Raw genomic sequence first — 12,727 nt, 5'->3', positions numbered from 1 at the left:
TAAATTAAGTGTTAGTTTTATAATAAATACTGGTATATACCTTCCTAGGGCTTTTAAACCTCAATAACATACAAAGTGAGATCATAAATAAACACAACTTGAATTTGTCTAATACGAATTAGTCAGCTTAAATGGACTATTTAAATATTTAACTCAAATTAGAAATCCCGAGAATTCCCAGCTTGATTTGCTTTCGGGGTCGGCTAACATAACACTGCGTATGCGCAATATGTGGAATATGCAATCTTGCGGAAGTTCATAGAACTCTCATCGATGGTTACTTAATTTATGATTAATTATACATAAACTGGTCGGGTGCAGATGCGAATGCATGAGAGGGCAATGTGGGCCACGGGTTTTGAGATGTATGATTGACTGTTGAGAGTGTCTAGATTGTGTGGTTGGAGGTGTGTCTTTGTGAGAAGGGGTTATGAACTTTGGACGACGCCGGTGATTTGCACGCAATGAGGTGGGGGCATGATCATAGAGTTCTTATGCGAACGGGGGCTAAACGCTTTAGATTAGATGGTATGCATATGATATGTTTTATCATTAATCATCTAGAAATCAGAAAGAGTTGAAAGAAGATACATATATAGAGATTAGAAGAGCATAGAGTTGACAGTTTGAAATGGATGGGCTTCTGCATGGTTAGATTACACTGGATAAACGCTTAGGTATATACATATAGATAAATAACGCAAGTGTCTATATGTTCGATTTCGGGAGAGCATATTATTAGTAAGAACATAAACATGGAACATAAACTCAACTTGCAAGGCATTGCATATACGTTCGAATTGGGTCTTTATTTTTGGGATATCGATTGGAACTTAACACAAAGGTTATCTTCTAGTAGGAGACCTAATATATTCCAGGTTGACTCTACTTACCGGCCACGATCTTGCTGACCTGCATCACCTGTTGTGCCAGGATTTGGTTGAGCTGCAGCAGGTGCTCGCGCTGCTTCTTCTCGGCGTTGATTTTGCTCGGGGGCAGGCTCTCGTTCTCCTACAGGAATTTATTTTTAATAATTTTATATAGATATATATGGACTTAGTCTGGGGGACTTACATTGCTGCTAATGGGCGCCTCAGCCAGCATTTTCTTGATTGACTCGACCTTCTCCTGTCGACGCTTCTTTTCCTCCGGCGACAGTTCGGGCGTCTATTTAAATTAAAATATATTAATACATTAGGTTTATTTCACATTTTAAATCATCCTCTTCTTACTGTTTCCGGTATGTAACGCTCGGGAATGACTATTTTGTTCGGCGCCAGCAGCAAGTTATCTATGGTGTTCTCGGATATCTTTTCTCCCTGTCCCAAAGCCGAACGAACCACATCAGGAGCATTCATTCGTGGTCTCAGGGCCACCTCCATGTCCAAGTCATCGCGAGCTCGCCAGTTAGTGTTCTAAAAAAGCAAAAGTTATTAGTTAATATGCAGACTTTTTTTTCCTTAGTTTTCAAATCCCTCACATTTCGATTCATATCGTTCTCGGCCTGCACCTTTTCCATGGCTTTCTGATTGACATTGTTTGGGGCAGTGTAGTGCCGCCTCTTTTCCCTTGGAACCGCTCTGCGATGCTTGTGGTGCGGTGGCACCTTCTCCACCACCTTCTCGGTGTCCTCCGATGCCGATCCGGCGGACATTTCGTTGATGATCTGGCGGGCAGCCACGCTCTGGAACACTGGCTCCGGACTGATGTCCGTGAGGCTCTTGTTGAGGCTCTGCATGGAGTCGGTCTTGGTGCGCAGGGCCACACGGGCACTGTCCCTCGAGGGATTCGCCTGCTGCTGAAGCTGCTTGGCGAAGTAGGCATTGGCCAGTGGGTTGAGATGCTCCCGCTGCTCCCTTTGTGAATGATTGTGGTGGTGTCCATTGCTCTGTGGGGCCGGCGGTGGCGGCGGCTGATGCTCGTAGTTGCTGTTCCGATCATAATCGTAGCCACCATTGTAGTGGTGACCATTCTGCTTGCCACCATTTAGATGTCGACTGTGTCGTTGTTTCGGGGGCTCACTGTAGTTTCGGGGCAGTGATTTGGATCGACTGTGGTGACCATTGGTCATCTGTTCCTCCAAGTTTTGAGCGTACAGCTGCTGTTCCCTCTGCTGTTGGGCATATTGCTCCTCCTCCAGGACCTGGTCGAGATTCTGAATGGAGTTGCTTAGACCCCTTTCACTGCGATCGCGATTGCGACGTTCGGACTCTCGCTTCACAATCCTCACCGTCTTGATCTCCGGCTTCTCCAAGCCAATGGCGAATGGATTGCTGTCCAGGAAACCGTCACTGTCCACACCACTCATCTCAATGGCATCGCTACTGCCATTGTATCGATTGTAGTCACTCAGCTTGGTCGAACTATTTGTGTCCACATAGAGGGGAGTGGATAGGTTCAAAGTGGAATCGTTCAGCTGCTGACGGGATCCGCATCGCAGCATATTGGCATCCAAATCGGTTTCCGTCCAACTAGTAGAGTTGCTTCGCTTCTTCAGACTGCCATTGGTGGAGCCACCGCCGTTGATCTCCTTGTTGCCAATCTCCTGGTACAACCTGGTCGAGTTCTCCGTCAGCTGGCGAACTGCGGAGCTGAGTTCGTGACGTTGTCTTTGCATATCGCCCACCAGGGACTGCACTCGCTCCAACTCCGAGGCTAAAACGGCGGCAGTTTGGTCACCGTTGATGTGCGAGCCATCACCGTTAATTCCATTGGCGGCGGATCCTCGAGTGGCCTGTACCTTCTGGCGGAGGAGGAGTAACTCCTGCTCTAGACGAGCATTTCCCGCCACTGTCTGTTCCAGTTTCTGCAAGGTAGGATTACGGATTAATCGGTTGGCTCTCGGATTTCGAGAATGGCACATGCAGCAGAGCCACAAACACGAGAAGTCTTTTGCATTAATCCTATCATTTGAGCTTTAGTAAACACTCGTGGAATTAAAGGCTATCCTGGCTATATACAAATGTATTCAATTTGTAACAACTTTTCTTAAATTGCTGCCTTCTGTTACTTATTCAGGTAAGTAAATATGCATGTATTTATTAAGCCCTTCAATCACTTATTGGCAGAACACTTTAATTAAATAATGAATTCATATTTATTCAACTACGCACGTGAAAAACTTGTTGATTATAGTGGTTTTATATGAATTTGTTTGCTATTCACGCTAAGCACAAAGTAAACTAGGTGCCGAAAAAACAATTTCTTTTGATATTGATTTTTATTGCAACAAAATTGGCTGGCTAACAAAAATGTACTGTTTCCAGTTTGAAATTTAATTAAAAATTTTCAACTCTACACATTGTTTATATATTTTATGTATTTTCATGAACTCCTGTTTATAATTTAATCTTCGTTGAATTAGTTGTTGGTTAGTGACATAAGCGACATGCGAAGCTCAAGCAGACAAATAACACGCAGTGGTGGACACGAAATGCAAAAAACTTCTACTAGGCACCTTGGATACCTTAGAGTTCTCGGCCAGAAGCTGATGAACCCGCGACAACTCGCGCTCCAGGATGTGCTGCTGCTTCTTGGCCGCCTCCAGGGCCATGGGCGTGGCATTGCTGTCGTGAATGCGAGCCCTCAATCCTCCCAAGGCTCGCTCGAGGTCCTCCTTGTCCCGCTGCAAACTCTGCAAAGTGCCCGACTCCTCCTGCAGCAGCTGATCCAGTTGGTAGAGCTCTCGCACCTTGGCCTAATATTGCAAATGTATACGTAGGTCAAAATGTTTGCTCATTTATTTATGTAAACTCTATTTTTGTTATAAGTATGCTTAATAAACACGTTTAGGGTTTTTCATTTTCTCTACCATTTCTCTATTTACGGAAATTCAGGACAAAACCATACCTGCAACTCTGCCTGATTCGGACTGAGGCGCTCCCACTGCTGCTGCTCCTCTTGCAGCATTTGCTGCTCCTGCATCCGCTGATTGAACTCCAGGCGATCCAGAGTGGCTGGTTGGACCCTGCCATTTGCATCATTGCGATACAGCGAGCCCAACTTGACCATGTTGTCCACCAAATTGACCAGCGGCTTGCTCTTCTCGTAATGCCGCTCCAGGTCCAAAAGGTGCTGCTTCAAGTAGTCCAATCGCTGGATACTTTCGGCTCTGGTCAAACCCTCGGCACTTCGCAGACGATTCTGTGGAGGAGTACATATTTCCATTGTTAATGGGAGTGCTTTAAGTAATATATTCAACAGTGAGATGGGTATAAAATAGATTTAGTCACAGAACCAGCACCAGAAGTTAGCCAAAACCTGCCCAAGATAAACATAAAATGCACTTCTTTATCAACCTGCACATCGTGAATATCGCTGCAGCACTGCTCGATGGCCCTGGCAGTCTGACTGCTCTGTCTCCTCAACTGAATCAGCAAAAGGACCAGCTCCTCGTGGGTGCGACTCAGCAAATCCCCGGCCGAGACATCCAAGTTCTGTGGGTTGTGTAAACATATTTTAGCTTTCGTTCGTTCCTAACCCCAAAGCAACATGATGCCAAGAGTTATCATTTATTTATATGATTACCCATAAATGTTAATTACTTCAAAATTGGGAGAAGCATTTCATTGAGTTTCAAATTTCAGGCTCTCAATTCATTTTCATTGTCCATTTAATAGGTTCAAAAGTTGAATAGAGACTGCTTCCTTGCAAAATCAAGTCAAGTATGTCCAATTTGGAAGGATTCTGAAAAGCGTTTAAGTTCTAACCCAGCATGGACTCACCCTGATCTGGCTGCTTGTCTCGCGCTCCAGCATATCGATTTCCGCCCTACTTCCGGTGCGCCGCATCCGGAACTGCTGATGATTTTGGGGCGTTGACGTGGCCAGTCCAGATCCGTTTCCGGCATACAGACCGCGATCCGTGAGCACCGTGTTCTTGGCGTACTTAGTCTCCGCCGCTCCACCATAGTAGGGGGCAAAAGCGGACTCCTGATGGACATCCGAGGGATCCGGCTTCACCGTCAGATTTCCCACTGGCAGATTGTTCACATTGCGCACGGAAATCGAGGCTATAAGGTCACAGAGATTTGATTAGGAAAATGAGGCAATTTTAGATGGTCGAGTGGGGAGATTGGGCTTAAAATAGTTTCAATGCGTGCGCGAAATATTTAGGAAAGCAATCAGTAATCAGTAATCGGTTAGCGAATGCCCAGCAGTTGTACGGAACATTTAATTTGGAATTGTAATTGGTGGCTCTGTTTTGGTCTAGTTGTTGTATATTTGTTCGGGGGTGGGGGTGGAAATTTCTACGGATATTTAACATATATTTTATCTGTATCTGCAGCTGCTGGCTCCTATGGCTATTTGTAACTTCCCAAATAGATATCTATCTATGGATTTGTTCAACTTTACAGATGTGAGTGCATGGGTGAGAATGTGAGTGAGTGGCGAATATATACAAGCGCTTCAATGACTTAATGAGATAAGTGGGTTGGATAAATAAGTATAAGTTTGCTTACCAGTTGATTAATTAAACAAAACAACACAACAATAATGACAACAACAACAATAACAACAGCAACAGTGACAGTCAACAAAACAAATAGAGCACTATCTAACTGAAACTTATGACGGGCAAACAGAGTGACATAAAATATTTTGGAGAGTGCAAAACCAAAAATTGCGAAATGCAAAGCTAAAATTGAAACTACGGAAATGATTGCACATATATTTTTCGGGGCGGAAATGAAGGGGCTCCATTTTCTGCGGTGGTGGCCTCACTAATTATTGTTGTTCGCTCTTGACTTTTTGCTCGTCGCCATGGGATTGCCATTGGCGTCATCCATGGAACTATTGTTCAACTGCTGGACGATGGAGCGGACGCTGCTGGTTAGGGGCAGGTGGGCAGAGGCTGGTCCCGTGGTTTCCACACCGCTGTGGTGGCTCTTCATTAGGCCACTGGACATGGCATCCCACTGTCGGATGGTCTCGCGATCTAGTTCGTTTGATTTGTGTGACAAATTCGAGGCGGTCTCCTCTCGCAGGACCTCGTAGACATCGGAATCCGTTTGGTCCTGGTCGTGGGAGGCGGACGTAGTGTCCATCAGTTGCACGTAGACATCGTGCTCGTTGGTTAACTGCTGATGCTGGCGCGGCTTCAGGCTGTCATTCACATAGGTCACCTCGCGGCTCAGCTTTGCCTTGGGCGTACTAGAAACCGGCGGAGCTGCCGTAATCCTGTCTAGATCGTCCAGCGATCTGGCATGCCGCTGGGACACCCGGCGCAAACTCTCCCGCCACAGAGCATCCTCCTCCCAGAGCAGCTCGCCACCTAGAACTGAGAGGTTGGTATGGACATTACTCGACGGGGTCTTGCCAGCCTCCTCCGAATTTTCACCAGCACCATCTTCGTTAGGATTGCCATCATCCGACGGATTGCTACCACCAATCGTTTTACGAGCGAGATTTGTGTTTTTAGTAGTTGTGAGATATGAATGGACCACCGGATTTAGTGCACCACCACTGCTACCACTGCCCTCCATCTCCGTCGGCAGGTCCACGGATTTGTTTAGCTTGAGGTTCTTGTTGCTCAGCTTCTCGTTGTTGTCCTTCTGCCCACTGTAGATGTTCCTGCTATCTATGGCCTGATCCTTGTCCACCAGGGCGTCCACATTGAACTGATGCCGATCGATGGGGTTGTGTATGTGGGCTATGTTTAGCCCATGGGCATGGATATCCCGCTGGTTGTTCAAGGGCGGCGGTGCCGGCAGCTCCGAATAGTAATAAGGAGCCGACTGGGTGGATATATTGCTGTTATTGCGACTGTGGATAATCCGTAGGGCTGTTGCTCCTGCCTCGCCCAACTGCTGAATTGAATCCGTTGAGGAGAGAAAGTGTATGTTACCATAGAAGTGCTGCTCCTCGTCCTCGGCATTCCGGAATGTTTTTGGTGGCTTGATAAGATTGGTCAGGATATCGGCTCCGGCTGCTGCGTTGGCATCGTTCAGCAGGTTACTGGTGGGCGTGGCCTGTCCGGTGGACAGGTGCAAATGACTCAGGTAGGTGTCCAATTCATGACTACTCAGGGTTTCCTCGAACTGTTCGCTCAGCGACTCAATCTCACTGATGGACTCTTGGGAAAGCGGTCTCCTCGAACGCTGGCGATCCAACTCGGAGTCCGACCTCTGGCGGAATTCCACGGACTCATTTTCACTGCTCAGGGGCAGGGAATTATTGCTGGTACACCTCTGCTGTTGGCCCCTCCGGCGATACAGATCCAAATCCGAGGATGTACGGGAACTTGTATCGGTCAGGTGGCAACTATAGTTGGAATCGGATAATGTCCTGGCGTGATGCTGCTGCGGCGGTGTAGCTGGCACCAATAATCTCTGCGGTGTCATTCGTACCTTGGTGAAATGGTCAGGTAGGGAGAGACGACTGCTTTTTAGAGTAGGACTGGGAACCGCTTTCGGCAGATTCAGGGACGTATTGCTGGCATGCATCTTGGGCAATTGCTCGTACGATAGATTGACTTTACCATTACTGTCCTTTCTCTTCACGGTATCATAGTGCTCGGAGGAGAAGATCTCCTCCGTCTTCAGCTCCTCCATGGGCGGTGGTGAAGCGGGAATGGGTGGTGGTGGTAATATCTCACTATCCGAACTCTCTGCATAATTGTTGAGGGGCGTTGAGGCTCCTAAGTAGTATGAAGCTGGCCTGAATGTATCCGACAAACTGAAACGTGATCTGGAACGCAGTTTCTTGGCCTCCAGCTGCTGCCGGCTGCTCTCGTCATCCGCATCCGAACTATCGCTGGCCAAGGCCAGGGCACTCTTGGCAGGCTTAAGGATATCGGGCATATCCTTTCCCTGTCGCTTTTTGGTCTTCTTTTTCAAGGTTTCTGTGCCCGATTTCTTACCCTTCTTCAAAGTGGAACGCCCCGAAGAGCAGTGGGCATCCTCGGTGGCTGGCGTTGCAGATGGTGGCTTAACCCCTGCCAGTTCCATGTAGACAGGCTCCGTTTTGGTGGTCACCTTAAAGGCACTCGAACTGGTGCTGGCCAGACACATTATCTCGTAGTTGCTTCTGCTATCCTCGTCCTGTATGCACTTAGTCATCTCCACATAGTGATTCTCCTCCTCCTCCTCGGCATACGTCGTGGAAACTAAGGTCAGGACACCCGGCTGACCCAGTTCCACTTTCTTGGGCGTCATGGGCAGATAGTGACTCTCGTCGAATTGCTGGTCCGTGGGTGTGATGGGCTCGTTTACATATATCTGCTGCAGTTCCCGCTCCTCTGCAAGTTCCTGGGACTCTGCTGCCTCGACGACAGCTTCATCCTCATCATCCTGAGCCAGGGCTTCATCTATATCATCATCTGTGTACTCTTCGCAAGCCGTGCTCTCATCCTCATCGTCTTCCTCCTCCTCTTCCTCTTCATCTGGCTCCTGCTCCTCCTCGTGTGATTCTAATTTCTGGTCTTCTCTTTCCTTTGGAGCCTCCATTTCCACCTCCCCTGGAATGGGTTTACTTTCCGCTGTGGGTGTCAGGTCCTCCTCGTTTTCCTGTTGTTGCTTCTGCTGCTCCTGCTGTTCCTTGAACAGCTTCAGTTGCATTAGCATGGGTGTCTCCTCGGGATCGGTAATGGCTGCATTGCTGTGAGGGATTTTGCATTCGGGGATTGGCTTGCCAAACTCCATATTCTCGTAGTTGCTAACCAGCTTATTGTTGTACACAGGCACATAATTGGCATTCTGAGGCGACTTGGGTGCTGTTTTCTTTGGCAGAATGGGAACAGGCTCAGGCTCAGCATTCTCCTGCTCCTCATCCCGTGGCTCCTGTGGCTCCTGCTGCTCCTCATTTCCCATCGCCTGCGGCAATTGCAATCTGAGCTTTGGCCGCTCTTCCAGATGTTTGGGTTGCACCTGAATAATGCGGGTTTTGCTGGCCTCGTGCACTTTCAAAATGGGCTTTAGATGGAATTTTGCTTTGGATGATGCTGGTGCTGATAATGATGTTGGTGTTGTCTCTGTTTCTGTTTCTGTTTGGTTGGAAGTCTCTAGATTTTTGCTACTACCAAGATTTGTTATTGCTAACGCTGCTGTTGTTGTTGCCACTATTGCCTGTGATGTCGCTGCTTTAGTTGTTGTTTTTGACGATGACCTTCCTGCCGTCGCACTATACAAGTTATCATCCACAGTCCCAGCTGCGATTCGTGCAATTCGATATTGTTAATTTTTTAGACGAGTATCGAGTTTTGGTATCGATCATTGTTTTACATTTACAGCATTTACAAATTGAGGTATTTTGTTTAAGAGTTACCAAGTTCAACGTATACACAATGAATTATTTATATATGTTTGTATGGAAAAGAAGAAATATAAAACACATTTGTATATCTTGCTGGTTGGTATGTAATTAAAATCAATCAAATGGGTGGTCGATTGCGCTATGAGCCCAGATTGAGTTTGAGTTTTATTTGTTTTTGCTTATTTATTGTTTTTGGGTTTTAGTGCAAAGTTTACAGCGGCATTTAGTAGTGGAAATACCAAGCACCCGGTTGTCATGATGGAAAAACGAATATGTATATATATGTGTATATGAATGAAACAAATCCGAAACGAAACTACGCCAAAAATGTTTACTAAACCCATGAAAGATAGAGATTTCCAAAAAAACAAAGGGAGAGATAGATTTATGGACTACAGAAATATTGGTTTTTCGTTTTGCCTTCCTTTTTCCATCGGATAAAGGCAAATGCAAGAATTTGTGTGTACTTTTGATTTTAGTTTTTGGCCAACAATTTTAAACTGAATTTTCGTTTCATGTGTTGCCTACTTTTTGGCAGCACTGCTAAATTAATTACTCGATACTTTTCAATTTGCTTCTGAATAACGTGTTTTTGTGTGGGCGTGGAGTTCTGTCTTTGTCTATGTACTTGTATTTGTATTTATATTGTGTGAGCACGGCAGGAAGGTTTCGATATTCGACATAAATTGCTTTCTGTTGTGTACATTTAAATTAACCATATTTATTAAAACATAAAAGAAGTCCACAAAAAGTTGTAAAACACACAAGTATTAACTACATGAAGCGTTAAATTGTTTAGCCTGGCGTCTGAACATGATAAATTAGCATTGAAATTGTTAAGGCTTATAAATAGTTAATGGTCAGAGATTGGAGCAAAGTGTGGCCTGTCCAGGCTAGATGAGGTCCTTTATTTATAGATTTCTAGAGTCCTCAAGCGGAAGGGCAATGCAGTTGCAATTGCAACTAAGTAACTTGGTCTGACTACAAAGTAAAGCAAAACGCAGACATCTCAAGGTCTCGAGACTACAGAACATGCAACTAATTCAAAGCAAAAGCCAAGTTGCCAAGTAAAATTAAAAGTAAAAATATAAACATAAAAAAACAAAATAAGATACGCAGAACAGGGCAGCACGGTTAGCAACAGCTACAGATACGGATAAATAAAAAGATACAGCTATGGATACGGTACGATACTGATGCAAATAGAGATACATACTTCGTTTATGCGCGCGCATTAAATGTCAACAAAAATGCAGTCTGCTAAACAAATATGATTTACCGAAATTACACAATTGTATAATTTTTAATGCAAGAGAAATATGGACGTAGGATAATTGACTTTCAATTGCATAATTAAATATCTATTTCAACAAACTTTCAACTGATTTTAAATTCCAAACAATTTAATTTGAGATTTACATTGCGGACAAGAATGTCGCTTTGGGCTTTAAAATTACTTTGCTAGCGCATAAACGTAGTTTAAGATTCGTAGAAGAGAAAGTTACAGATATAGACGTATTACAAAGGGACAGAGTTAAAGCCAAGCAGAATGGGGAATACGTAAAGGAAGTCTTTGCGGACTAGGACTCACCCTCATCATCCGAGGAGTAGTTGTTGTACACCACTCCTCCGGGCCCCATGTTGGCCTGGCTCTCGGATCGTGATCGCTGGATGCCCGATGCTGATGGTGGATTTCCAGCCCCCTGAGCAGTGCCATTTCCATTGCCCACCAATCCCGTTTTTCCCGCCTGGGGTGCATAGCGTGCTCCACTGGCCACCGCCGTAGATGCCAGCAGGATGTTTGGATTGCTGCCCAACTTGGACATGGCGGACATGTTGCTGCCGCCCTGTTGAATGCCCTTGCGGGTCAGAGGTGACTGCAGCATGCGTTGTTTCCACTCCAGCAGACGCTTCATGGACTCCTCCCGCTTCCGTTCGCCATCCAGATTGTGCTGCGGCGAGTTGGGGGCACCTGCTCCACCCGTGGGCGATGTGGTCGTGGAATTGCTAGCCGAATAGTCATCATCCATTCCACCCAATCTTTTGGGCAGACGGGCGCTAGCGGATCTCAGGAACTGCTCGTTCTTGCTAATGATCTCCTGGGTGGACATCGAGGGCGGGAAAATGGAGCCCGGATGAACATTCAGTGGCGGCAGATCCTCTTGCTGCGGCGACTGCAGCTGGGAGGCCACCGAGCGACCCTGACTGGCGGACCGGCTCATACGCGGCATGCTGCTGGCCCCTCCACCCTGCGCCTCGGCCAGAAGTTCCTGCCGCTTGTAGGCCCTCTCGTAAGGGTTCTCATACCCAATGGTGTTCACTCCAGAGTTGAAATCTGCCGCCGTGGTGCGATAGCTGCCCGGTTGCTGCGGCTGTGCCGCACCACCTCCTCCGCTCTGCAGATACAGCGCGCTCTTCCGCATCTTGTCCGCATAGCTGGCCTCCGAGTAGTAGAAGCTGTCCGGCGTGCGATTGATGTCCAAACTGGACTTGGGCCTCGGCGCCCTGCCGCTCTCCTGCTGGCTCTGGGCCACCGCCGCGGCCGCAGCGGCTGCAGCTGCCTCGGCACGCGCCTCGTACTCCAAGAAATCCGCCGAATGGGGACGCACTATGGCCGCCGCTGTGCGGGCACGCAAGTCCATGGTATTGATTAGTTGATCGGCGGCACTGGCCTAAAAATGGGCAAAAGAGAGAAGAAGGGCGTGTAGTTAGAAAAGGGTTATGTAATGGCATCGGGGAAAGTGGGCTTGTGAATTTTTAACTACTTCAACACTCGCAAAAACTGGGACGGTTATTCAATAAATTAGACTTATTATTTATTAATTAGACATTTTTACATACTTCTTTTAATTTTTTTTTAAATATCTAACTTACATTGCACTTAGTTTAATGGCCGTCTTTAACTGGACATGGAACATTTCTAAGACTAATTTTCGGAATCATTTTAAAGTTTTGAAATGTGCAATATTGGCGTGGCCCGTAACTTGTTCGGCACTTGGAAGGCGGCGCAGCTGGTCTCTTGGCCAGGAACCCGGGGCCATAAATAATGCACGCGACTCATTTCCCGGCTAACTTGCTGGGCCTGACCTGACCCACTAAACAGCTGCCCCACCCACCTAACACAAAGGGCGGCGAGTGCATAGAGTTGCATTCGAAGGAAATTGTTGGTGCACTGGTGGCCACTGGAACCTCTTCCTTCACCGAAACGTCTGCAATTTAGCAACCCACTGACACACTAAAGTCCAATTAAATTGTGAGTTGCCGACTCGAGACAGCAGCTGCTCGAAACCGAAAGTTTCCGAGAAAGACTCTGGAGGAGGTGGTGTTCTCCACCATTCCATCCATCGTTCATCAATGGGGGCACTTTCAGTAGCAGCACAAACAGCAGCTGCTTTTCTGAGTGTGGCTTTCTGGAGTCGTCGGAGCGTGAGGATGAAGGAGTTATCTTTACAGGCTCCTCCAGGCCACCTCTGGTT

The 12,727-nt window shown here is 46.7% G+C and overlaps 1 protein-coding gene across 12 annotated transcripts in view; it reads right to left on the bottom strand.

The window, feature by feature from the left end:
* Positions 1–12,727, bottom strand: part of LOC122622010 — a 50,054-nt gene that overhangs the window by 3,460 nt on the left and 33,867 nt on the right. For 3 of the 12 annotated variants that reach the window (XM_043800106.1, XM_043800107.1, XM_043800104.1), the window contains exons 3-11: positions 10,843–11,923; positions 4,725–5,011; positions 4,299–4,436; positions 3,850–4,143; positions 3,458–3,697; positions 1,481–2,806; positions 1,233–1,415; positions 1,075–1,167; positions 894–1,011 (exon numbers count right to left, since the gene is read on the bottom strand). In XM_043800106.1, coding sequence (XP_043656041.1) covers positions 894–1,011; positions 1,075–1,167; positions 1,233–1,415; positions 1,481–2,806; positions 3,458–3,697; positions 3,850–4,143; positions 4,299–4,436; positions 4,725–5,011; positions 10,843–11,923 — 3,760 coding nt within the window. Of the gene's footprint in view, positions 1–105; positions 561–893; positions 1,012–1,074; positions 1,168–1,232; positions 1,416–1,480; positions 2,807–3,457; positions 3,698–3,849; positions 4,144–4,298; positions 4,437–4,724; positions 5,012–5,461; positions 9,148–10,842; positions 11,924–12,727 lie in introns of those variants that run through there. The other 9 variants (XM_043800102.1, XM_043800103.1, XM_043800101.1 and 6 more) reach the window with 6 other exon arrangements.

Source organism: Drosophila teissieri, chromosome 3R (assembly GCF_016746235.2).
Source record: "Drosophila teissieri strain GT53w chromosome 3R, Prin_Dtei_1.1, whole genome shotgun sequence".
Classification (NCBI taxonomy): domain Eukaryota; kingdom Metazoa; phylum Arthropoda; class Insecta; order Diptera; family Drosophilidae; genus Drosophila; species Drosophila teissieri.
The sequence above is the reverse complement of the archived record's forward strand: the minus strand, read 5'-3'. Positions and strand labels throughout refer to the sequence as shown.